General features: G+C 32.2%; 1 protein-coding gene across 1 annotated transcript in view; it reads left to right on the top strand.

Moving 5' to 3' along the window:
• LRRIQ1 (leucine rich repeats and IQ motif containing 1) overlaps positions 1-24,717 on the top strand; it is a 99,605-nt gene that overhangs the window by 27,094 nt on the left and 47,794 nt on the right. Inside the window, 6 exon segments of the mRNA XM_032221680.1 lie at positions 6,728-6,801; positions 8,184-8,277; positions 12,086-12,256; positions 16,560-17,012; positions 21,685-21,883; positions 23,168-23,287. Coding sequence (XP_032077571.1) covers positions 6,728-6,801; positions 8,184-8,277; positions 12,086-12,256; positions 16,560-17,012; positions 21,685-21,883; positions 23,168-23,287 — 1,111 coding nt within the window.

Here is a 24,717-nt window from a genome sequence, read left to right as displayed (position 1 = left end):
CAATACATAAATAAGAATTTTATATATCAATTTTTGTCAATAAAAACCAGAATCTTTTCATTGGAGTTTCTCAGTCATTGAGGATTGTCTGTGCAGATAATTAATTTAAGAACCTAATTCTTATCTTTCAGCATGCCATGCTTTTCAATTTTTTGTACAATTGTGCTAAACTAGCTTGGGGCTAAAAAAATCAATGGATCCTCAGAATTCTTATGAATAACATACTAGAATAATACATATTAAATAGATTTACAATTTTGTATTGTTTATATTTATATTTGCAAGCTCCATTACTTTTGGCAATATGATAAAAATAGTTTCACACCATCTTAATGTAGGTTTAACCTCTTTATATATGTAAATAATGCCGTGATAGATATATAAAGGAGGCATGATTTGCATCACAATGGCACCATACTGATCATTTCCCTCCCTTGCCTCTGCAGACACCTGATTACTAGTTACCAATTTTTCATAGTGCTCGCTATATTTAATGATTGGCATTCCCATAGATTTTTTTAATTAGATTCTATTACTTAAATTACTATTTCTTAGAGAAAGTAATATATAAACATTTTAAATTAGCCTTGTTATCAGTTACTGAAACAGTATGTGCATAACTGCTGCTACCCCTTGGCTGAACCAGAATATATTCTGATCATTAACAGCTTACCATATATCTGGTGCTTTGTGGCCTGCAGTTCTCAGAAGTTAGCATTTGTCGGGCAAGAGTAGATCCGGCATACAGTGTATGTTTCTATTGAGAATTTGTCGGGTTTTCCAACGACACCAGTAGATGGAAAAATCTCATCCTTAACCCTAATAGTAGGATACTAATACTAATAATAGTAGTTTTATTCAGAAATAAATTCCTATGAAATAAAATCAAAGGCATTCAGTAGAGTCAGTCAGATAAGACTGATGTGGAATATGATAGCATTCTTTAAATATTATGAAATGTTGTAATACAGTGGGAGTGATTATATAAGAAGAAAAGAATAGAAGCAAAACCTTTTAGTAAAAAGTGCAAAGGACAAGGTACAGGCTAGAATGTGAGAGGAAATTTCTGGCTGTTAGTGAGTAGAACATGCTGCCACTTGAAGTTGTGAATTCTCTTTAACCAGGTTTGCAAACACAAAGTGAATGGCCATTTATTAAAAATGCTTCAGAGTATCCTTTCTCTTTGTCATTGAGGTAAAAATGCTTTTTGAACTTTAGTTACTGCACAATATTGCTATCAGTTGCTATCATACCATTTTGTTGTAAATGTTGTAAAATATGATTGTGTAGGTGAGAAGTGAATTGTGTTGTGAAGTTTTCTTTTATTTTTTCAACTCTTACGCAATTATTTCAAGGTACGCTCAGGGTAAAATGGGGCTGTTTTAGTGGATCCTGTGCTGAGCAGGGAGATGCCCGGAGGAAAAGTACAATACTTTTAGGTGATCCTCCTGGCTATGACCTTGGCCATGCCTATTTCCTGCTCAGGTGCATGTTGCAGTTTCTAATTGTGGCAACTTTTCCACTGGCACTGCCTATCTTCCTGGAGAAAGGAAGTGCTTTGACCAAGCCTCCTCACCAGCTTGCAAAAGAGATGTGGCTTTCACAGCTATGTTTGGTTGCCTGGTTGAATGAAGAAGAGAAAGGTTTGCCATGCTCTCCTCAGTGAATGTGGGATTACCTATTCACTACAAGCTCCAAGGTCCCTTTTCTGATACTATAGTTCTATGCAACACCTGAAAAGTTATCAAAAGAAGGTCACAATCTGTTCTCCTTTATTCTGTATTCTATATAAAATATATATTTAAGTTGCAGGAATGTTCATTTTGATTGAGTATTTGGGAAGAAGAGTCTTCATTTCAGCATAAACCACTTAACCAGAGAGAACCATTCAAGAAACAATGGCTTTCTATTGGGAATGCTGTTTGTTTCTATGAGGATAGAGGCAAAGGGCAATATTGCCTCTTACAATTCTATAATTCTGCATCTCACTAAAATTAAGTTCAGCGAGATTTATCTTCAACTTTGAAAATGGTCTAACATTGAACCCTTAACCATATGTGCATCTCTTAGAATTTGAACTAAAATATTCTTTTGAATTGTTATATTACCTACTGAATATTTTGAAAAATACGTTAAGTGAAAGAAAAAATAAAATACATTTTAGTTTATTCCTTTTTGTAAAATAAAGGTTTGTTGCCTTTTAAATTTTATAAATTATTCTATTCATATATCTTTAATTCATTGTTAAAATGAATATACTATCATTATAAATAATCTAACAAGTCATGGCCACACTTGGCCAATAAAGAATTCTCTTCTATTCATCTCAAAGATCTAATGTTTTAACTTCACTCTTTGGAAGAAAAATCTGTTGGTATCATGGAAAACCTGCTGGTATCAAGCAGGCAAACAGTAATTGCATTTTGGATCCAGGACATGTTTAATATGTTTATTGTAGACTTTAAGAAACATTCTTTTTTCTCTTCTGCATATGTGTAATTTCAAGTATATTTCAATTTTACTTTTTTTTATACTTGTGTTGCTAACTGTCCAGTTTTTGTGAGTGCTTTGAGTTTAAATGATACCAGAAAAAGGAAGCTATTGGATTCTTTAAAAATATCTTTTTGGTTTTGTGTCGTCTTTGTAATTTATATCCTTTTAAAGCCCAGGGCTAGTGGGACAAGGTCAAGTGGTATTAAGTTTTCTGTAATGCCTTTTGTTTTTCTGGTTTGAATTTTCCTTTAAAAGAAAAAAGAAAAGGACAAAGACCGCCAGTGAAAAGGAAACTATAGAATGACAAACTGAAAAGGATCTTATTATTTAAGGTAGAGCACACAATATGAATTTTATATTAAAAAAACAGGTTAACCATTGAGTTTTCTACATCATACTACTCTAAATGCCATTACTAAAATGTAATATATGATGTGAAATTACCAAACAGATAGTTATTCAAATTAAGTTCTTTTATTTTATCTTGGTCTATAATTTTACTGTATAGACAGTACTTATTTTACAAATAAGTAGTACACTCCCCATAAAATATGTTTGAATAGTGATTAGGAACAGCGTCAAATCAAAATTTGAGTTGTCCGCTGCCAAACTGCTCCAAGTAGTTAAGTCTCTATAATTCATTATAGCCATCATTTGAATTTTTAGTAATGAACGTCCTTCATTAAATACATTGCTGAGTATTACCATTAATTGTGCTGTTCAAAATTATAAACTGCTAAACTGCAATTTTTAACTCTGGCAGAATAAATATAGCATTTAGAAAGAAAGAATAAATTGACCTGTATCGAAACATCTCACAAATATTGCCTTGCAATCTATCCTCTACAAAAAGCTTCTATCTTCCATAATTATAGTTTTCCATTTATATTAGTTTCTCTCTTTACAAATTTGGGGAATGTAGTAACATTTATAAAAACTAAATTTTAGTTTAAAATAGCAAATCATATGCCAAGTATTTTGCCTCACCTCCCAGAATCTACTTTTCAGAATTCACAATTACCCATAAGAATGAATTTTAAATATACTTTAAGCAGATAATTCATTACTGAGTTATTTTTGCTGAGAAAATCAGTGAAGGGTTAGCAGAAAATAAAAAAAGTGATTTTAAACTTTATGTGTATTCTGCAAATTGGAGGTAAGAAAAAGTTGTACCATTTTTAACAAAACTTACTTAGAATAATAACAATGCCTAGATTTGGGCTTAAAATTAAAAGACTTGATATACAAGAAAAAGATGAGGGTGGGATGAACAAAAGCAAACACTGCTGTGAGAAACAATCAAGTAACCTGTGGAGGTGTCAGACTGGAAAACTTCAAATGAGGGACTGGCAAATGTGGCTGAAGAAGCAATATAATGTCTCCTCTCTTTTTCTTTATCTGCTTTGCAACCTGTTGGAATAACTATTCTTTGGAGAAGTTTGCGTTTTTCTTTAGTTGCAGTTCTCTTCCATAGATTTGTCAAATGAAAATAAATGGTATATAATTTTCTTATATCGTATTATATATTTTTACAGCTATGTAGTATTATATTTTTACAGCTATTTTAAATTGAGCTTGGCCCATGTAGATTACACAGATACATCTGTGTTAATCATGCTTTTATCTACAATGTTTTCTTAGCAAAATATAGAAGCAATTTGACATTTTGTTCTTTGTAAGTTTTCAACTACACATTTTTGTCTTCAGCCCTGAAATGCCCTGGTGTTCGCCGACCCAAATACTAACCATGTTGAACCCTATTTGGTTTTTTGGAGACTAGTCAATGTCAGATAGATACTGCCATCTGTTATGATGCTTTCTTTGTTATCTTTTTTCCTATAAATTGGATTTTACATTTATTCATGATTTCTGTGCTCCAGATTTATAAATCTTGTACTCAGGTTAAACATTTTAAAAGTGTTTTTATCTTATTGATAATTCGTTTTCAGTTAGGTGTGCACTTAAAAGGGATAGCATTAACTGCCATAACAAAACTATGTACCTGTCCAAGCTAATTAATTCTACTCTATATTTAGTTGTGTGGAGGTGTCTCTTTAATTAAATTTAGTTATTCAGTCTTGTCATCATCCCTTCAGGTGATCCTGAGCTCAAGCCTTATGGTACCTAGGTATGGAGATATTTGTTGTTGAACAGATTAAAAATATGCGTATTTACTTCACCAATATTGTATTAAATATCTTGGAAATCTATATGTAGGCTAGTAGAAAAGGACGTGTGTGTGTGTGTTTGAGGCCTTTTGTTGACTGATTATTACTTTTACTAAACGTATATTGTATAGCTATTAGTAATAACTACATTAATTCTTCAATTTAAAGTTTTAAAAAGAACAGCCCGGAGAAAACACAGACTATTTTAGATGAGATTAAAAAGGGAAAAAAATAAAGAAATGTTCAGTGAAGATAAGCATTTCCCATCAAAGTAAATGTGATGAGATTCGAATAAACAGCATGATATTCTGTTATGATAAATGTTTTGAGGATAAATTTATGCAACTTTTGCAAAATATGATTAATCTTATTTTAATGGTGGAAAGATGCTCAACACTTAGATGATTTAGAAAGATGCAAATTTAGCATTAATACCCAAAGAGTGACAGGATTTGGCCAGTATAGCTATTGAATTATTTTTAATTATTCACAATGATCCTAGATGATAGACTGTAAATAACGTTACAAGAATGTATTCATGAAGATAATATGGGTTTTTATCTAAAATAATTAAAAGACAATTTGGAATTGTGCTAGATATTTTAGAATATTTTGAACATCTTAATTGTATCCAGTTGGGCAATTTGAATTGGACTTTCTATTCAAACTTTTGGAAGAAATGAATTTTGTAGAGAATTTATAAAATGGATAAAATAAATTTATACTTCACAATAGAAATAAAAAATCCCTAGTGATCTTAAGTAGTTCAACAAGAGAAGGTTGTCCATTATACTCTCTTCTTTTCTTTAAATATTGAATTGAAACATAAGACAAGATGAAAGGATTATGAACATAAAGATTTTTTTTTTAAAAAAAACCTTACAAATTGAGAAACTTTGCAAATGACTTGGTGAAGGTTTTAGAAGATCTTTTACAGGGAATTGATGTATCAAGAAAACTAAAAATTTGATACATCAGCAGGTTTTAAGAGGAACAAACAAAAGAAAGATGATGATAAAAATATAAAAATACAAGATCAAATAGAATTGATGAATAAGATGGCTTTCAAAGTTGAGTGGTAAGTAAAATATGTGGTATTAATCTGACAAATATGAATAGTACACGATTAGTTTTTAACTTGCTTATTTAAACTTTTCGAAGAACTATTGCCAGTAATAGGCAAATGGGCAAATGGAATTGTCTGACATAAGGTAGATTTAATCAAATTAATGTATATTGGAGTTTTATTTCATAAGAATCAGTTATACTTTGTGAGTCTTCCTAAAAAATGCTAGTATGTCAGGGAAGCCATTTACTCATTTAGTATCAGGAAACCAATCAATAGTATTTGATGGTGGAAAGATGAATTATTTCATCTTTTAGACTAAGAATACACAAGGGGATGGGATGTTATATTGTTTTAAAAAAATCCCTTGAAGAAAAAGTACATTATTGCAGTGTTTGTGTGTGTGCCTGTGTCTGTGTCTGTGTCTGTGTGTGTCTGTGTGTGTGTGTAAACCATTGATCTACATCTATCCCTAACCCTTTATCTGTCTATCTTTGTATTTCTATTCTATTCCATTCCATTCCTTTCCTATTTCTATTTCTATTTTTTGCCTGGTGGAATTTTTAAAAAGGCAACATAAGGAAAGACGCTGTGTAGAAACCTAGACAAGATACTTTGTCAAATTTTGCCATTCAAACTAGTTCTAATTATTCAAGTAAATAAATTATTTCAATCTTTGCCATTATTTATTTTTTTTAGTTAAGAACATTTTCCTCTAGTCTATGGAACACCTTTATTCATTTGTAGGAAAATCATTCATTTCTTAATTTGAAAGATGCAGCTCTTACCAATTGCTGGCACCTTGAAAAATGTTACCTTGCTACTTAAAGGAAATATCCACAATTTAAGGCAGTTAATAAGCAATTTATAAGTTGGTAACAGATGATGAATCTTTACCTAACTTCTAGATACATTTGGCCTGTTATATGCCAGCTCCTAGAAGGTAGGCTTAGCACAAATGTCTATAAAACTCTTGGTTTATTTCTTCTTTTTCTTCTAGTTTGACACAACTTGTATCTCTTTGTTCGTATGTGTCATTGGAAAAACTAAATATAAGCAACAACTGCTTACTAGGTAAGTTTGCAAGATAAATGGGAAAAAATAATGTCAGTTTCCAATGTCATATTATAAACCATATGTGAGTTTGAATAATAAGATATACTGTATATCAAAAAAAGACTAAAAGCTAATTTTTCTCTTTCTGTTATATATAAAGTTCAGTTTTGCAGCCAGATTCATATGTTGTTCATCTTTTAACAGTGAGCATTCCTGTTAGCTTTAACCAAGGCAATGTTTACTGGTAGTCCTTAACTTATGATCAGTTATTTAATGGTCATTTGAAGTTAAGGCCTTGGAAAGAGTGCTTTATGGCCTGTAAAACACTTCAAACCATCATAAAACATTGTGGTGTTCCTACATTACCACTTCTTGAGCATTTGACAACTGACTTGCATTTATGATGAGCTGCAGCATTCTGCAGTCATGTGATCATGATTTGTGATTTTTTTTAATGGTTCTGACAAAAGACACCCATTCAAGATAATGGATTTGTTTAATGACTTATAGCTATATGATTTCTTAACCACCACCATAAAAAAAGTCAACAAATTGGAAAAAGTCAGGTCTGGTCATGTGGGTGTTTCAACCTTTGACCACAATGACTTAAAGCCAAAAGTCTGGGTCCAGTTGTGGTTTTAAGTCAAGGACTACCGGTATTCTATAATGTCTAATATTTACAGTTAAGAGGATTTGAGCCAAAGGTTTTTAATCCTTTTTAACTCCATATTTGCTAATAGTCCTTGTATATTGTGAACTATAATTATGTAGGTTAAAATTTAATACTGTTTAAGAATATTTTAAAAGTGGAAGAAATTATTCTGATTATTCCACAATTCATTCTTCACCCCATAATCATCTTAAAATATATGTTATTGTTCAGCTTAGAAGATCATTCCTATTTCTAAGTTTAATTATCCATTCTGATGTAGATTAAATAATGTTTTTTTGATTATATAAAATTCAAACTTGATGAATGACATGTGTCAGTTGAAGAAAGAGTCTGAAGGGGCAACATTCAGTATTTCAAAGATAAATGGTGTATTCAAAGCATTTATGTACAATTAGGATTCCAACAGATTTTTAAAAGAAGACTATATAATGGAATGTTAAATTTGAAACAGAAAATATAGCCAAATTAGGATCTAGAATCCTCCAGTGTCATTTATTACATTTTGAATTTTGACCAAAACGATTCCAATGATTGCAGTGTTATTAGAATGGAATACAGTACACTAAATTAAAATTTAGGGATTTCATTTCATTATCCTTTAAAGATGCTTAAAAGAGTGTTCCTAGACATAAAGATTTAATTGTATTCAATATTTGATAGTTATTTGTGTGATCACTGTTAATATATTTATAATTATTGATATTTGTTTTGTTCTTAACAAATGCAGACATGAAGACTCTCATTCAATGCCTTGACAGCTGTGATAGCCTAATGGAACTATCCCTACTTGGAAATCCTCTTCTTCAAGAAGACAGCTGGAGGTAAATAGATAAGAGAAACTGAGATATGAGATATATGTTTATAAACATATGGATAGCTTTGTTATATAACATTTAATAATATCATTAAACTTATTATACTTATTAATAGAACAATGTTGGTATTATTTAATTTCTATTAATATTCCAATAATGGATTACATTATACGACAAACATTGAGAAAGGCTTTTCATCTTCCTCAATATTTTCACTTGTTGGATGTTTTATAGAAGTAGGTTTGATCAGGATTTTCAAACTTTTTCAAGTCCTGGAAAAGATAATAACTCTTGGAATCTTGATCCCCAAAATGGCAGCCATGATTCTTTAACACATGATAATAAGCCCTGCCTTTTCCCCAATACCTTAGAAAAATTGCTCTGGAGGGGCATTACTGCGTTTGAGTAAACTTTTTGGGTCATTCATAAATTCCCATCAAATTCTCCTGGAATTTTAAGATGCCACAAAGCAGTTAAAATAAAAGGGAAATGGTGAAAAGAAGATAAGAGTAAAAGCATGATGATCTGATGTAGCAATAGCCTTTTTCTGAAGAGGTTTAGGATAAAACATGAATTGAAGGTAAAATATAACAATCTGTTACCAGCTATGATTGGTTACAGTAATTATCACAAACCAAGCTAGTCCTGTAAGATAGAAGAAATATCAGTTGCATTTACTTTTAACTGAAATGAGCATTCCTTAATGACACTTCAGCAATGTTTAGTGACCATGTTTTCTTATTATTTCAGTGGGAATGAGTTCATCCTGTTTCAGCACTCTATCACTGGCAGCATATAATAGTTCTGAAGTGTTAATGAGAGCAGATTAATTCACATTATTGTTATAACTATAATTTACAATTACTGGAGATAGTTTAGAATTACCAACATGTGCAAACTACAGAAAAGGCAAGGGGTTTGTTTTACATTTCTTTTATTTGTTAGCTGACTATATTAAATACTTAATGGTAGATTGCATGGAATTATTTACATTTCCCTCTTTAGAAACTACATCTGCATATTATCATCAGAATTCATATTTGTGTTGTTTTGCTTCCATACTAATTATATTTTATTCTTCTCTGTTAATAAGAAGGTTGGAACAACTTACTGTATGTTTGATCTGTGCTTTGATTGGGTGGATATTTTAAATAAATTAAGTGCAAATTGTATTAAATATGTATAATAAATTTTAATTTCTATTGGATTTCTATACATTTATTTTGTTTTGTTTCCTAAGATTTTAAAATTATACCATTTTAATCATATTTTCCATATTCTATTCATTGATTTGTTCATAGTTGGGTGTTAATTTTCTTCTCAATTAAACTTAATATGCATCCAAGGTTTGTTAATGCACTCATAATAGTTTCACTCTCCTATATTTACTTTAGCTCAGTCTGATCTGATAGCTGTTCAACATAATCTTGGATTGGAATAATCATACATTTGTCTTTTTCAACATCTCATATTTATTTTCTTCCTTTGTGTTTTTCTTTAGGGGGAGTAGGCAGGGGGAGGATGCTATGCTAATTGCAGAAGGTAGAAAGTTGGAATTAGAAATCAACTCATTTTGAGTTTTAAAATGCTTAGAATATGCATTTATGTTTTGCTACAACCGTGCCTTCTTTTGTATTTTCTGTCTAGTTCAGTATTAACTAGTAAGATTGAAATATAACTTGTCAGATGATTAGCAGCCTTAAGTTCTCTACAAATTGTATTTAAATGGAAGCATTAGTAATCATAGATAGAATCTACTCTTAATAATTTGCCCTGTATTCAGTTCCTGTTTATTTTCATTTTCATTTCTCAAATAATCCAAAGTTCTTTTTTTTTTTTTTTTTTGCAGCTGGATTGGTCTTCTGCCATTTTCCTCATTTAGCTTTACAGTTTGTTTATACTTATGCTTCCAAACTTTTGGATTGTTTTTCCATTATCTCTTTTCCCCATTGAGCTTGGCTAACATAGTTTTTTTTATTTTTCTAAATCTATTTTTCTAAACTTAGTAATTTTAGCTGTGCATATGTGCTTAGGAATTTCATTATTGATTGCAAAGTTAGAAAATATTAAATAAAGCTTGAAAGCCTTTATACCATGGGATCAAAAATCCTTCTCCATTAAATACTGTTAATTTCTCGCAAGTAACAAAAGAGAAATAGTTGGTTTTGTTTTTAAATTGGTGTATTGTTCTTAATTTGATGTAGTCTTAATTTGGGGTATAATTGCTATTCCACCTAAGTTCAGTTTAAAATAACTCTTGAAATTCCAGGGTCATCAAGATCCTCCCACATTGCTTGGCCATTTGAGCTTTCATGGTCAGAGAAAGATTAATTTATCTAATGGGATACTATAAAGTATGGATTTGTTGAATTCAGCATTGACAATAACTGCAAGCAATATGTTTCAATGAACTTTACATAACCCCCTGATACCAACAAAGGAATTACTTATAAAAGTTCCCAATTGGTTTCTTACTTTCATGTCCAGCCAGTGATAACACTGAAGAAGCTGAAGTACTGAGAAATCACTTTTTGGAAATTAAACCCTAAGATCTGTTTGAGCATTCCTAGGGGGAATATGTTTCATTGCAGTAATGATTAATAGAACCTCTTAAGTGACAGAATATTCACCAGGAAGTTTTCACTAAATGAAATATTGATTCAACCCTCACTAGCAGAAACCCAGCTGGAAAAACTAGATCTAAGATCCCATGGCTCTAAGAAACCATGGTTTCCAACATTAATCAACTTGATATGGCACCTTTTGAATATCTCATTATTCAACATTGTCTCCAATATCTCCAGACAGCATATTCACAGTTATTCATTTAACATTACCATCTGACATGTATGCACTTGTGAAAAGGAAATGCAGATTTTATATTTTTTGTGTGATATAAATTGGAGTTATTATTCTAATGATATATATTGAAACAAGGTATATGAGTCAGCCAAAATTTGAATTCAGTATGTTAACTTTGTGAGGCTTAAATATTTGCTTGTTTTTCTATTCAAGTATCTGGAATTCTTGGCCAGATTTTTTCTAAATTTTCTTTGATAATTGATTGTAAAACTTGGCATAAGAGTCTATTCAAGCTAGCCTGGAGGTAAAATGGGTTTAGTTCAAGAAAATATTCCATAATCTGTAAATCCTTTCCATGAAATATATTGGACTGGATTATAGTTTTTTCCATTTCCTTTTTCTGGATGGCATTCTGCTATTTACTCTGTGAGGAAGGTTGTTTTTACTTAATCCTTACAGAATCATCATTGGAAATAGTTCTTTAGACCATCAAATGCAACTCACTTTGTATCATCTGTAGGAACCCTATGTAAAATATCCTGAACAAATGTCTAACTAACATCTGTTGGAACATATCTATGAAGGGGAGTCCACCATCTCCTTAGTTAATTGGTTCCATTATGAGTTTTTGCTATAAGGAAAATCTTCAACTGTTTTCCTTTAACTTTAGACATTATCCCATTTCCTGCAATCTGAGATGATAGAGAACATATTGTATCTTTCTTCTGTGTGACATCCCTTCAGTTACCTGATATACAAAAATCTCATAAATAAACAAGGGTTTATTTAATAATTGGACTAGCTCCAACATCAAGGTGCCAGTTTCAGCTGGAGAAGCAAGCATTCACAGCAGTATTTAACCGCATTGTGCTTCTCCTCTTAAAATGCCAAATTCTATATAGTTAAGACATTGCTGCCTTTGTGTTTTGAGGTTGCAGTCAGAGATTTTCTATGTAACATGTTTCAAAAAGCTAACTTGTGCTAAAGTTATGGTTTCTATGTCATTTTAAAGATGCTCCTTACTCAAATATTTGCCCACTTTGAAAATACTTAATGATGAAAATGTAAGTTGTGGTGCAGAAAAGGTTTATGAAAAAACCTGGAAGTCAGAAACGTTTGCAGCATTTTGTCAAGCTCAAATTCAAGAAATTATATCACTCCACAAAAAAGCCACAACTAGATTGTAAGTATTTACAATTAATTTCAAGAAATTAATTTTCAAATGTTTTGTTCCTTGATACTTATTATTGATTTAACAATATATACAATATATACTGGACTACTGCAATGCGCTCTACATGGGGCAGCCTTTGAAGAGTATTCGGAGACTTCAACTCGTCCAGAATGCAGCCGCGCGAGCGATTGTGGGTGCACCTCGGTACACCCACGTTACACCTATCCTCCGCGAGCTGCACTGGCTACCGATCGGTCTCCGGATATGCTTCAAAGTGCTAGTCGTAACTTATAAAGCCCTTTATGGTATTGGACCTGGGTACTTGAGAGACCGCCTGCTGCCAATTACCTCCCAAAGACCCGTCAGATCTCACAGGGTCGGCCTCCTCCGGGTTCCGTCCACCAGCCAATGCCATCTGGCTACTACCCGGGGGAGGGCCTTCTCTGTAGCAGCTCCGGCCCTTTGGAATGAACTCCCCACGGAGATCCGGACCCTCATCTCTCTCCAGGCCTTCCGGAAAGCCGTCAAAACCTGGCTGTGCCGGCAGGCCTGGGGTTGATGAGTTCCCCTCCCCTCTCGACTGGTATGGCTGTGTGATTTTTGTGTATTTTAATTATGTGTACTGTTGTTTATGTTCCCTTTCCCCTTTGAGTTGTTTGCCGCCCTGAGTCCCTCCTGGAGAAGGGCGGCAAACAAATAAACCAAAACTAAACTAAACTAAACAAATACACTGGAATAACAGTATGGTAGAAAAGTGATGAAAGTCTATTTTAAATGTAGAAATCTGATCATACGGAAATACCCTTCACGAGTTTATATGAAATGAAGTAATCTTTCTTGATTTCTACTGTTTATGTTCACTAATCCATTAGAATTAATTACATGGATACTGAATTAAAGATTCCTAATGAAGTCTTGTGAAATCTTAACTACACAAATCCAGAAAACTCCTAGATATTAGAAAATAGATGGATTGCTTTTTTTTTTTTTTTTTTTTTGCTAATATCTGGTAGTCATCTGATTTTTTGAATCTAGCAACCCTACTTAAGGAGCTTAATTAGTGCTAAATCTGTATATAGGACAAAAGTAATATATGAAATGATGCAAAATAGTATGATTTTATATTACATTTCAAGAATATTGAAATACGTGCAACTACTATATGTTGCATATTATAGGTATGAAATACCTATGTGTTCAATTATATGTGTAAATGTACTGTGTCTATATAGACTACGCAAGAGCAAATGTACAAATTGAATGAAAGCCGAAGCTGAATAATAGCAATAGCACTTAGACTTATATACCACTTCACCGTGCTTTTACAGTCCTCTCTAAGTGGTTTACAGAGTCAGCCTCTTGCCTCCAACAATCTGGGTCCTCATTTTACCCACCTCGGAAGGATGGAAGGCTGAGTCAACCTTGAGCCTGTGAGATTTGAAATGCCGAACTGCAGCTAGCAGTTAGATGAAGTAGCCTGCAGTACTGCACTCTTAAACACTGCACCACTTAAGTAGAGTTACTAGATCCAAAAAATCCAGATGACTACCAGATAATCCATAAAAAAATCAATAAAGATACCCATAAAGTGCTTACTTAAAACATTTCAGACTTCTTGTAATATCATTCTGCATAATACTCATAATTATAAATGGCAGACGCAATGGTTGTGAGTGTCAGGAGGAAGAACTGCTAGCAAGACAACAGTTAGATAAAGTGAGCCTGAGCCTCAGGAAAGAATGTAATATGAATAAGCATCTCAGACAAGCCCCTCCTTAATTCACAAAAAGATAAATGGAGGAGGAGGAGAAGCTTATTCCATTACTAAAGTTTACAATGAAAACAGTACTGACTTACTTGGCATTGGTTTCCTAATCTGCTCTATCTTGAAGAGCTGACAGTAGTAGATTTGAATTTCAATAAAGGAGATGTTGTTTTATGTGGCAGTTTGGTAATAAGAAGCTATTTAGGTTGTTTAATTTTAGTATTTTTCTTGAGATCATGTCTGTGATATGTCGTACAAGAACTCCTAGGATTTTTAAAAAAATAATCTGAGTTTTATAGTAGAATATGTGTGTTAATTGCAAATCATTGTTGTAATTATATTGTATTTGGAAATTAGAAGAAGCACATTCAAAAATGTGACCAAGATTATTTGCTTCTATGTTTTTTCAAAACTGTACTCAAATTTGCTCTTAATGAATTTAGCAAAGATTAAGGCTGTGATCCTAAATAAAATAAAAGCAAAATATGGGTGTGTATATTTTAATGAAATGTGCTCACTGCCTTGACTTATAGAGTATATGTAAAAGGCAGGATATAAATATAATAATATCCACTTATCCCAGGTCCTTAGAAAGGACTAGATAGGTGAATAAAATGTCAAATTCAGTTTAATCATCTGTCTGACTATGCAATGAATCATAACAATTGTAATCTAGTTTTTAGAGTTCAAACAGACATGCACTTGCCACATAATATCCCAGACTTAACTATTATTGATAAGAAAGAAAAAAATGGTTGGTGGATGTTCAGTACCTGGAGAAAAACACAAAATACAAAAATCTACAAATAGAAGTAGAATGACTATGGCAAAAGAAAGCAATGATACTGATAGTAATAAATCGTTGGATACAATCCCAAAATATTTGGAGCAGTTCTGAGCACCATTGGCATTGACAAAATCACTACCAGTCAATTGCAAAATGAGCTTTACCTGAAACAGCTCTTACAATACTTTTAACATCACCAAACAACATCTGCCTATCCAAGGTCTTTGAGAAAGATTCAATAGGTGGATAAAAATGTCAAATCCAGTATAAACATCTCGCTGATTATGAAACAACAATATTAATAATTACCTTCCATAGGGTGCAATGGGATTTTTCCCCCCTAAAAAGAGTCTATAAGATTGTAGCCTTAATATTATATTCCTAAAGAACAATATGAAGCCCCATAAACATTTTGGCTGTTTGTAAGTAAATGAGGCCATGTAGATACAACTTGAAGTATGTAAGTTGCCACATATAATCATAGCCATTAAGTCATTTTTTCTAACAGAGGTGTATAGCTAAATTAGGATGTTCCATCCTGATTTCACACAAAGTAAGCTTGCTCTTGTTTAAGAATTATATGCTTTTAAAAATTATTCAGATCTAATAAAGGTCTGTCAGTTAATCTTCCAACACCTACTTGAAAACAGCTATGCAAAAATGTACTTCTGTTTCAGTGTTTTGGCTTTCAACAGGCCTTGTACAGAGGATTGGAAATAAAAGACCCTAATGGAAGCTGAAACCCTTTTAAAAGGTTACAGTTTAAACAGGTGAAAATGACATTAAAAGCTTATAAAAGGAATTGAAACTGAAAAAAATATAAACATTAAAACTCTTTATGAAGTTTAAAGGCTTTTTACAAGAAAAAAGGAGCAATAAGAATATTAGGAGATACACCCAGTTATATAGAATTACATAATATTACTGTATTGTTGTCATGGCATTTATTCTTGGTAGAGATATAACACACATATGCTCCCTCTGTGTGTGTGTCTCTCTCTCACTTTCAACTGAATTTTGTTCTCTGCAAAGCATTCTGCTCAGAAGACAATCATTTGTTCTCTCTTAAGTTGGAGAACATAATATAATAGATAGTATTTAAGTTGTTCATGCTTTCCTGATAAATGAAGATGCGTTGATTTGTTTGAAATAAAACAATTATCTAATTCATAACAATAAATATATAGCATTTAAATATTATATAATATAATATTTAATGCTCTAATTAAATAATATTTAGTGCTGAATTTTATATCAGATCACGTTAATCTTGAATGGACATCAGTGGCACCGAGGAGAGGTATAAGAAAAAGAATGTCAGACATCAGCAGCATTTTTTCCTATATGTGTTGTGATATCCCATAGATGCCTCAAAGTTGGCAGCATTTTCAATGAAGAGTTACAACGCCATCTTAACAGATTGATCCCAAAAGCAAGTTCTTTTCTAGATATTGTCAAAGACGTACTTGCTGACCCACCAAAACCAGCAACTAATCTGGCTTGTACAGAATATAAGACTCTATCAGTAAAGCTCTCTAAGGTGATGTGATATATATTTCACCAAGGTTGTATTTTAAGATATATTGATTTATTATTATTATTATTTTAAGATATAAGATTATTTTAAGATATATTTAGAAAAACTGTTAGCTAATATGTATGTAATGCATTTATATGTTATTAATCTTATAAACCATTTTGGGAGAGCAGCATACCTGAAATAAATAATAATAGATATGGTTTAACTATTCCTTTTCCAGAGATACATTTTCTGAAGACTCTGTACAGCTCCAGTGTTGGTATCTAAAAAAACTGATGAAACTTAGTATTGAACATCGCTATGCACATGAGTATGGAGTTCTAAACATTACAAAGACAGAAGAACCAAAAAAACAGGCAGATCATTTGACACAAGACTTCACAGAGAAAAATAACTTCTTTACCTCGAGTGTAAAAGAAAATAAGCAGGACTTGCTGAATATGCCTGAAAGATGGATTACTTCTGGCCATACTCACACTGAGCCTATTAACTCCTTCATGACAGTTCCAGAAACAGATGAAAATCAAGTATACAGACAAAAGAATACTCAATATTCTACAAATGACAGTGAGGAAAGCAATGCATTAATCAGCCCTAAGAGAAACAAATCCAACAGGCAAATTACAGCCATTGAAAGAGGAAATTACCTTCAACATTTTGACAATTCACAAAAGTAAGAGCAAAGGGTCAAGCTTTTTTATGGAAATATAACTGTATCTCTGTATAATCTTAAAACAGACAGCATCATCACTAAGTACATATATTGTACACCTACTTTGACAGCACATCAGTAATAATAGAAACGTGAGTAGCACACCATAAGCAAGAAAAAAGCAACTACCATGTTGTCTTCTATTTCTACTCTTTCTTTATTCTGTATAAACATAATTATATTAATTGTACTAAGAATATATCTATAAACATTAGGCTATTCAGTGCATTGCAAATCATTCCTTCAAAAAGCTTATTGGCATAAACATCACCTGCCTTTGAAACATTTAGGAAGCTGAATCTCTTGAAGTATAGCAGGCTGGGGAATTCTGGGAGTTGAAGTCCACATGTTTTAAACTTGCCAAGGTTGAGAAACAATGATGTATAGGACTGTTCCAAAGGCTATTCCTAGCATAACCACTAAGCTTTTTTGGTGCTTCCAATAGAAGAGAAATTTATACATGCATACACAAAAACCTAGAGAGTCTTTAAGATCATGTTTCTCTGGGTTTTTCTTCTGTTTCCTTCTTCAATCTCAGTACTACTTCCTCTGTCCCAAAGTATTCTAACAAACAGAATAGTTTTTAATCAACTGCTTTTTAATTCATTTTGTCTTAGAGTCCTATAAATTTGACATTTGAATGAAATTAATTTTATAAGTGGTGGAAAGATTATTTTGAATTGTTGAGACATTTTCTAAAGAAGTGAAATATGAAATAAATATAATTAATGAAAATGAGCAATATTTAGGAATTTTACTTGCACAACAAATTCCAATCTCAAACCTCCAAAATATACTGTCTTATTGGACAGTAGATTTATAATTATTCAGTAACATATTTTCATATAACTGCCATAAAATGAATGTATCAATTTTAAAGGACTGTCTTCTATACTGTGGATGGAATGAAACTTACATGTATTAAATCATTTCAAGAATTCTGGTTTACCTATTAGTGGAACAAGAAAAACAAAAGTTTTTCTCAGTGTTTTCTATTATTTTCTGTTTCTCAGTATTTTTCTATAGTGTATTGCCTCTTGGTTTTTTTTTATATTTTATTTAAAACATTTTCACAAATATATACATATCCTCCTTAGGTGAGCTATTTATGGTGAATTTGTGCTGATGTCATGCATCTTATAAATTTTCATAAAACACTTTTTTGAAGAAGATTTAAGTAACATAATATGAGTACTTTTGCATGCTGCTATTAGTCATTCTTCTGCTACTCAGCCTGAAGGGCTTTCCCTGTCTCTATGACTGTTCTTTTTGTTGCATTCCTGATAACACCTATACCAAAATGGTGAGCTGTGTGGTTTCACTGTATCTGTTATCTTCCTAAGGTTACTGGTGATATAGAACTATAGAAATTAATCTAGTTGATTGGTGAAATAACATTTCTGACAAAGATAATTCATGAGTATTAATTTGGAAGTTTTCAGGATAGTGTGGGATAGGCTGGCGAGGCTACAATCTATAATCTGATAGCTGCCAAAAACTGATATTAATATATTTTTGTATGTTCTCTTGCTCTGTATGGTAGTGCATGACAGAAAATTTTTACAGCAATTGTAAAATGTTTTGGATATATTTTGACAACACCTTTTAAATTATGTGACAATTTCTCAGGATTTATTAAGAAAAGAGTCCAATTTATTATTGGTGATGTATGCAAGTTGCTTTGTGTTAAATCTGAATTTAGGTCCACTTAGTATTATCTGTACTGATTAAGAGCAACACTCCGAATTTTTCTAATGAATTTTTTTCTCATCCATCTAGGTTTTAATGGGAAACATGCATAAAACATCACCAATAATCTTTCATCTCTTTATTAATTTATTTTAATTGAACATTCTGTAGATGAATAGATCTTTTCAAATTATGATAGGAAGAAATGGATGCACTTAGCCAAGATTTGGAGCTCACTTACTTAGTTGTTCAGGCATGTTTCAGGCATGACTTCCAATCAGATAATGTAACTTTTTAATATTTGAATTCAATATTGCACAAGTGCTCCTGGAATGTAAGGTTCATTTCCATAATTAAATATTTGAACCTAGCTGCACATTAAAAACTAATCTGATGGTGATAACTTCTAAGGCTTTCTGTTAGTCCTTGTGAGTGAACATTGCATACAAAGCAGTTCTACCAAAATAGGGTGAACTAATTTTGAGAAAAATATACACTAATCTAGTTATTTTCCCCCTAGTACATAAACCAATTTCTGCAATAGTTAAAACACTCTAGGGCTAAAAATCAAAGAAGATGTTTAAATCTTAAAAAGCAATCTGTTATCAGCCATAAAGGAGACAAACTATTATTTAATTCAGATCAAACAAATCCTCCTGATCGGTGAAAAGGCAGTATTTTGCTGTCTCCTGGTCTAAGCATATGGATCACCCCTAGATTCTACTTTATAGGTAACATACAAAATATTCTGGTACATTCTTAACAGGAATTCTTCAAAATATTTTCTAGTTAGCCACTCAACTCATCTGGGATGGATAGGACACAGATCTGCAGTCAGAGATGTCCTAAACTTTAAACCTTATGAACTACTTTAACTTTCCTTCTTGCCTTATAGTTTACTGATGAAGAAATCCTTTGGTGTTGTGGTTAAGGCATCAGGTTAGAAAGCATAATTTTTAGTCTCATATAAGATACAAAGTCAGCTAGGTGAGTTTGTGTCATTTCTCTCATCCCTGGGAGGATGGTGAGAGGAAAACATTTCCAAAAAATGTCATGTAAACTGCAGGATACAGTTAACATTGACTTGAAGGCACAGAAAAAAATGATCAGATCAGAGACCCTGAGTTGCATTTGAATACCTTGTTGCATTTTATGCTGCTGTAAACTGTGAAATGTAATGATTGGCTTTTTCAGGGTTTTTCAGCTTCAGTGAGTACATTCTATGCATGTTCTTTCTGATATTGAGGCAGCAGGTTATTACAAATGCTATTTACTGAGTAATGCAAAAGTATACACTCAGTTTCTGCATTTGGAACAGAGATGAGCTTCAGGCCAATAATGAGAGAAATGTACTTTTTTTCTGATACTAGTATTAAAAACAAATCATCCTAGATCTTGTTTTTTTCTGGATTTCTATGACTGAACAAGCTGCAAAAAAAATGTCCCATCAACTCAGGTTGATTCCTGGAGGCTGCCTTGGTAAATGCTACCATTTGAATCTTTCCCAAATAATAATCTGTCATTCTTCCACAGATATTGCAATATTTTCTTCATCCCACACATTTATCTTGTTTGTTATCTTCACTTCTTTTCTATTAGAATAGTATTTCTAGTCTTGTCATTCATTTACATCAGATGAATTTTTCCTTGTTGCCTCCAGGGAGCAGTTGGTCTTTCAAGATCAATTGATTAATTCTTCTTGCAGTTCATAGTATCCACAACAACCATCTCCATATACATAATTCAGAGTCATCTGTCTTACCTCTCTGATTCTTTCATAGTTGGACATTTCCATGGGGGGGGGGGGGGAATGGTTTGAATTGATTGTTATTTTCATAGAAATTATCTACATCTGTTCTTCTCTCTGCTTAGAGTGGGCTGTAAAGCACTGTGAAGTGGTATATATAAGTCTAAGTGCTATTGCTATTCTCCATATAATTGTTTTCCTGATTATCTCACTGGTATACTTTCATTTTTATTTGTTCTTGAGCCAAGTAATGCAAAACTAACCTTCATTACTTTGATGTCAGCTGTGAGATCATTAAGCATGCTGGTTACCATTACCTTGTTTTTAACATTTTCAGTTCATATTTTCATTTTTACTTTATAATGTAAAGTCATTTCATATAAATAGTGTTATCTAAAATTATTAACACTAAATCTATCAATTCCAGTTCTAATGACAGAATCAGAAATGATTGTTCAAATACTAATAATTTCTGATCCTGATTTGAATTCTGATTCTAAGTTTCCTATCTTCCAATTCTGACATTTCATTTTTTTGCTGTTAAATAAATTTAACAGATATGAAGATAATATGTATCCTTTCCTCACTCTGTTTGAATTCCCCTTCCAAACATTTCGGCAAGAATGATCCTACCAGGAACTGCCAAACTTAGCATCCGTATGATTATTATACTGTATATGGAAAAAGTAGTTATCTCCTTAAAATGCATTTAGCATGTATGGATTTAAAATTTGCAGTGCCATTTTTTTTTTAATTAACAATTAGTTTGCTTGTGTAACATGCATTAACCTTCATTGTCAGCATTGACAGTTATTTGGTATCAAGCAAAATAGCATTATTGTAAAACGCCTGGAAAATAGTCCATCAGCCTTCTTTATCCTCCCTACTTCTTTCTTCAATTCTGCATGAATTAATTATCTAATATTAAAGCTTCCTTGCATTCAGTAGTCTTCTCTCTCATGATAGGGAAGATTTTTTCACAACAAAGTATACATAGAGAAAAGGACTAAATTTGGCTCTTTGCTATGTCCTTGGTTTCCAGTAAAAGCACATTTATATTTGTTAGATCTAATCTTTTTTATTTGTTCCACAAATAGTATCCCACATTTAAAAAAAAAAAAACAGCAATATGCAGTACAATTATTGGCCCAGCCTATATGTTTAAAGTAATGTGTTGTTGTTTTTTTTTATTTATAGCTCAGCAGCCATAATTATCCAGTCATCTTGGCGAGGTTATAGAATTCGTAAAGAGATCAATTTTTATACAAGGCTACATCTGGCAGCAACTGTAATCCAGTCTGCTTGGCGGAGCTACTACCTCAGAAGAAAGATTGTCAGCTGTGAAAAAAATAATAATCATTTTTTGGATAGGCATAAAGCTGCTACTATACTTCAGGTTAGTGAGCTAAGGTTGGTAAAATGTGCCCTCTCCTCTCCTTTTTGAGAATTCAGATAGCTAAATGGATTTAAAGGTACTTATTCAAAGAAATAGTAATTAGCTGTTGAATTTATGCAAACTGAAGTATAAAGTTGCATTTATGGTAAGTCATTCTGAAAAGTCCTCCTGTGGTCTTTCAGTAATACAAGTAATTGGCTTGTATAACTCAAGTCTCTTTTAAGTGATTTCTTATGGGTTAGTTGAGCATAAAAGCAAGCATCACTCACAGAGATATGCACAAACCAGAATCTTGAGTCATTTTGCTAACGTTCATCCTTAAAGTGTACAAACTCTTCTTTTATCATTGTTGCAACAGACCGCAAATTATCTTACCTAATCATACAAATATAAATCCATTATTATATATAACCAAACCTTATTGGTTATTTGAAGGAGCAATTCTAACTGGCAAAGCAGTTCTGTCAGTGACAAGAACAGTAGAATTACAAATTCAGTGTTTCATTTTTAATTTAATTTAATTTCCCAATATAATTGTATTTGAAATATTCTCAAATGGAGCCCCTAAGAGCTTTATGCTAGAAAGCACATGATTAAATGGTGTGTATATCTCTCTGGGGGTGTTATTAAAAATAAGTATTTGCAAAAATGTTTAAATGTATTGGAGATTTTTTAAAAGAAATATTGGGAACCTTATTTGAAAAGTATACTAGTAGCAGAAATTATTTAAATGTATTTTAAAAAGTAATAAAAGTAATGCATACATCTATGGGATGTTTACTGTAAGTCAGTATTCCATATTTCACCTCCACTTTGGCTTTGTATTTTATTTTTCAATGGAATGAATACACATATACATACATACATACATGCATGCATGCATGCATACATACATACATACATACATACATATATACACACACACACATATACATGCACACACACACACACACACACATTTTTCTACATTCATAGTAGGTCCTGAAGGAATTGTCAAATAATTAATTAGTTGACCTTGGTTTGTAGTTGAAGGAGTTTAGGATTCCATTCTGCTTGCTTGAGTCAAACCTCCAGAGTGTTCTGAGCTCTAGGCATATGCTGATATTTAATTTGTCTTCTAGTTTTAAATGTCACATAAAGTTCAAAAAACAGGTCATTGAGCTATTGCTAGGCAAGAGAGAGAGAGAGTCTAAAATGTTTTAACTTTCTAATGGGATAACATAGAGAATCTGAATGCGGACTTGATCTATGGCCTCATACAGCATGCTTTACATTTTTGTTTAGGCACTTTGGAAAGGGTTTCGTTTGAGAAAGAAACTAGCCAGCGCTTTGGCAGCTGTTAAAACTGACGAAGTTGAGGATGACTATAAAGAAATTAATGTGGATGAATTTGTGTTTAATGAAGTAAGTAGGTAATGGGATACAACTTTTGATTTTAAGTCCTTTAGTTAGTAAATGTTTTAAAATGTTTCAAGTACAAAAACATGTGACATATTTAAGTCATATTGTTTCAATAGCTAGAGAAATTACATGTCATATATTTCCATATTTCATATATGCTCCTTGCTATATCCTTTATTAAAAACCTGATTCATTTTATTTATTTTCTCTAAACTATATCTACCGAAGTAATATCGTTACTCGTCCCATAGTATAGTTTACCTTAGCTTTTTTCATAAATAGGCTCATGGGAAAAAAAACCTTGTCTTTTGAATACAAATTTTAGTATCATGTCGTCAATAATTTCATTTTATATGGTAATTATATCATCAGTGCAGCTTAAAATATTGAAAAATTGGACTATTTGAATTGAAAATGTACTACTCTATTTGGATTGCTCCAATTATGAATATTCTAAATTTATAACAGTATTATTTCATTTTTATGAAAGTTATATAGAACCATGTTATAATACTTAAGTTTTAGATACTGAAGTATAGAAGGAGGGTATCTGAGTCTGCTGTGGGGAATGCCTAGGGGGACAATTAGGGTACACAGTTTTGGTTTATTGTTTTATTCTTTTTATTGAGTTCATTATTTTCATTTATTGGTTTTATCGGTGTCATAAGCTGCCCAGGCTTATGTAAAATGGGCAGCCATATACGGTAAATCCTTTAACTAAATAAAGCAAAACAGAGATGCATTTTCTGTGCCAAGAAAATAACTTAAAAGTTGATAAAACCAAACAAGAAGTTGAGTTGGTGTTGTTCTTGGGTTTTGTTATGGTTGTTCTGATTATTATTTTGATCTTCTGGCTGTCTTCATTAGGAAAAAAAAGTAAATTAGGAAAAAATTAGGAAAAAGGGGGAAATCTTTCTTTCTGACACAGTAAGAACATGTAAGCCTTTCTCCCAGCACGAGAAAGCATTATAAACCTGACCCAAATTCATTTGGAGGTAAGAAAGTACATTTAGGGAAAAGACTTTGCTCAGAGTGGTCATCTGAGTACCCAGAATATTTTTTCAAGGGTTACCTTGTCATTAGAACTAACCAGTAAGCTAGGTTAGCAAAATTACATTCTCTGAGGCTGACCTCTGATTACTTTACAGACACTTTCATGTGATTAGCAATAATGCAAAAGTGGCTTGTCAAAATATTTTTCAACTTCCCCGACCAGTCAAGAGTCCTAGAATTCTCTGATAATAGTCCATTCAATATCAAATGCACCCAAATCTGCTTAATTTATGAACTCAATCACTACTAGCACTCCCATCTGATGTTAGCAATGTGGTGATGTTAATTTAGTTCTGCATCTTTTATACTTTTATTATTAATTAGGCTACTGCTAAAGAATATTCCTATCTAGAGGATCTTTTCACCTAAACTGTGGGAAA

The sequence above is a fragment of the Thamnophis elegans genome, chromosome 7, assembly GCF_009769535.1.
Source record: "Thamnophis elegans isolate rThaEle1 chromosome 7, rThaEle1.pri, whole genome shotgun sequence".
Classification (NCBI taxonomy): Eukaryota; Metazoa; Chordata; class Lepidosauria; order Squamata; family Colubridae; genus Thamnophis; species Thamnophis elegans.
This window is presented reverse-complemented; position numbering and strand designations above follow the sequence as displayed.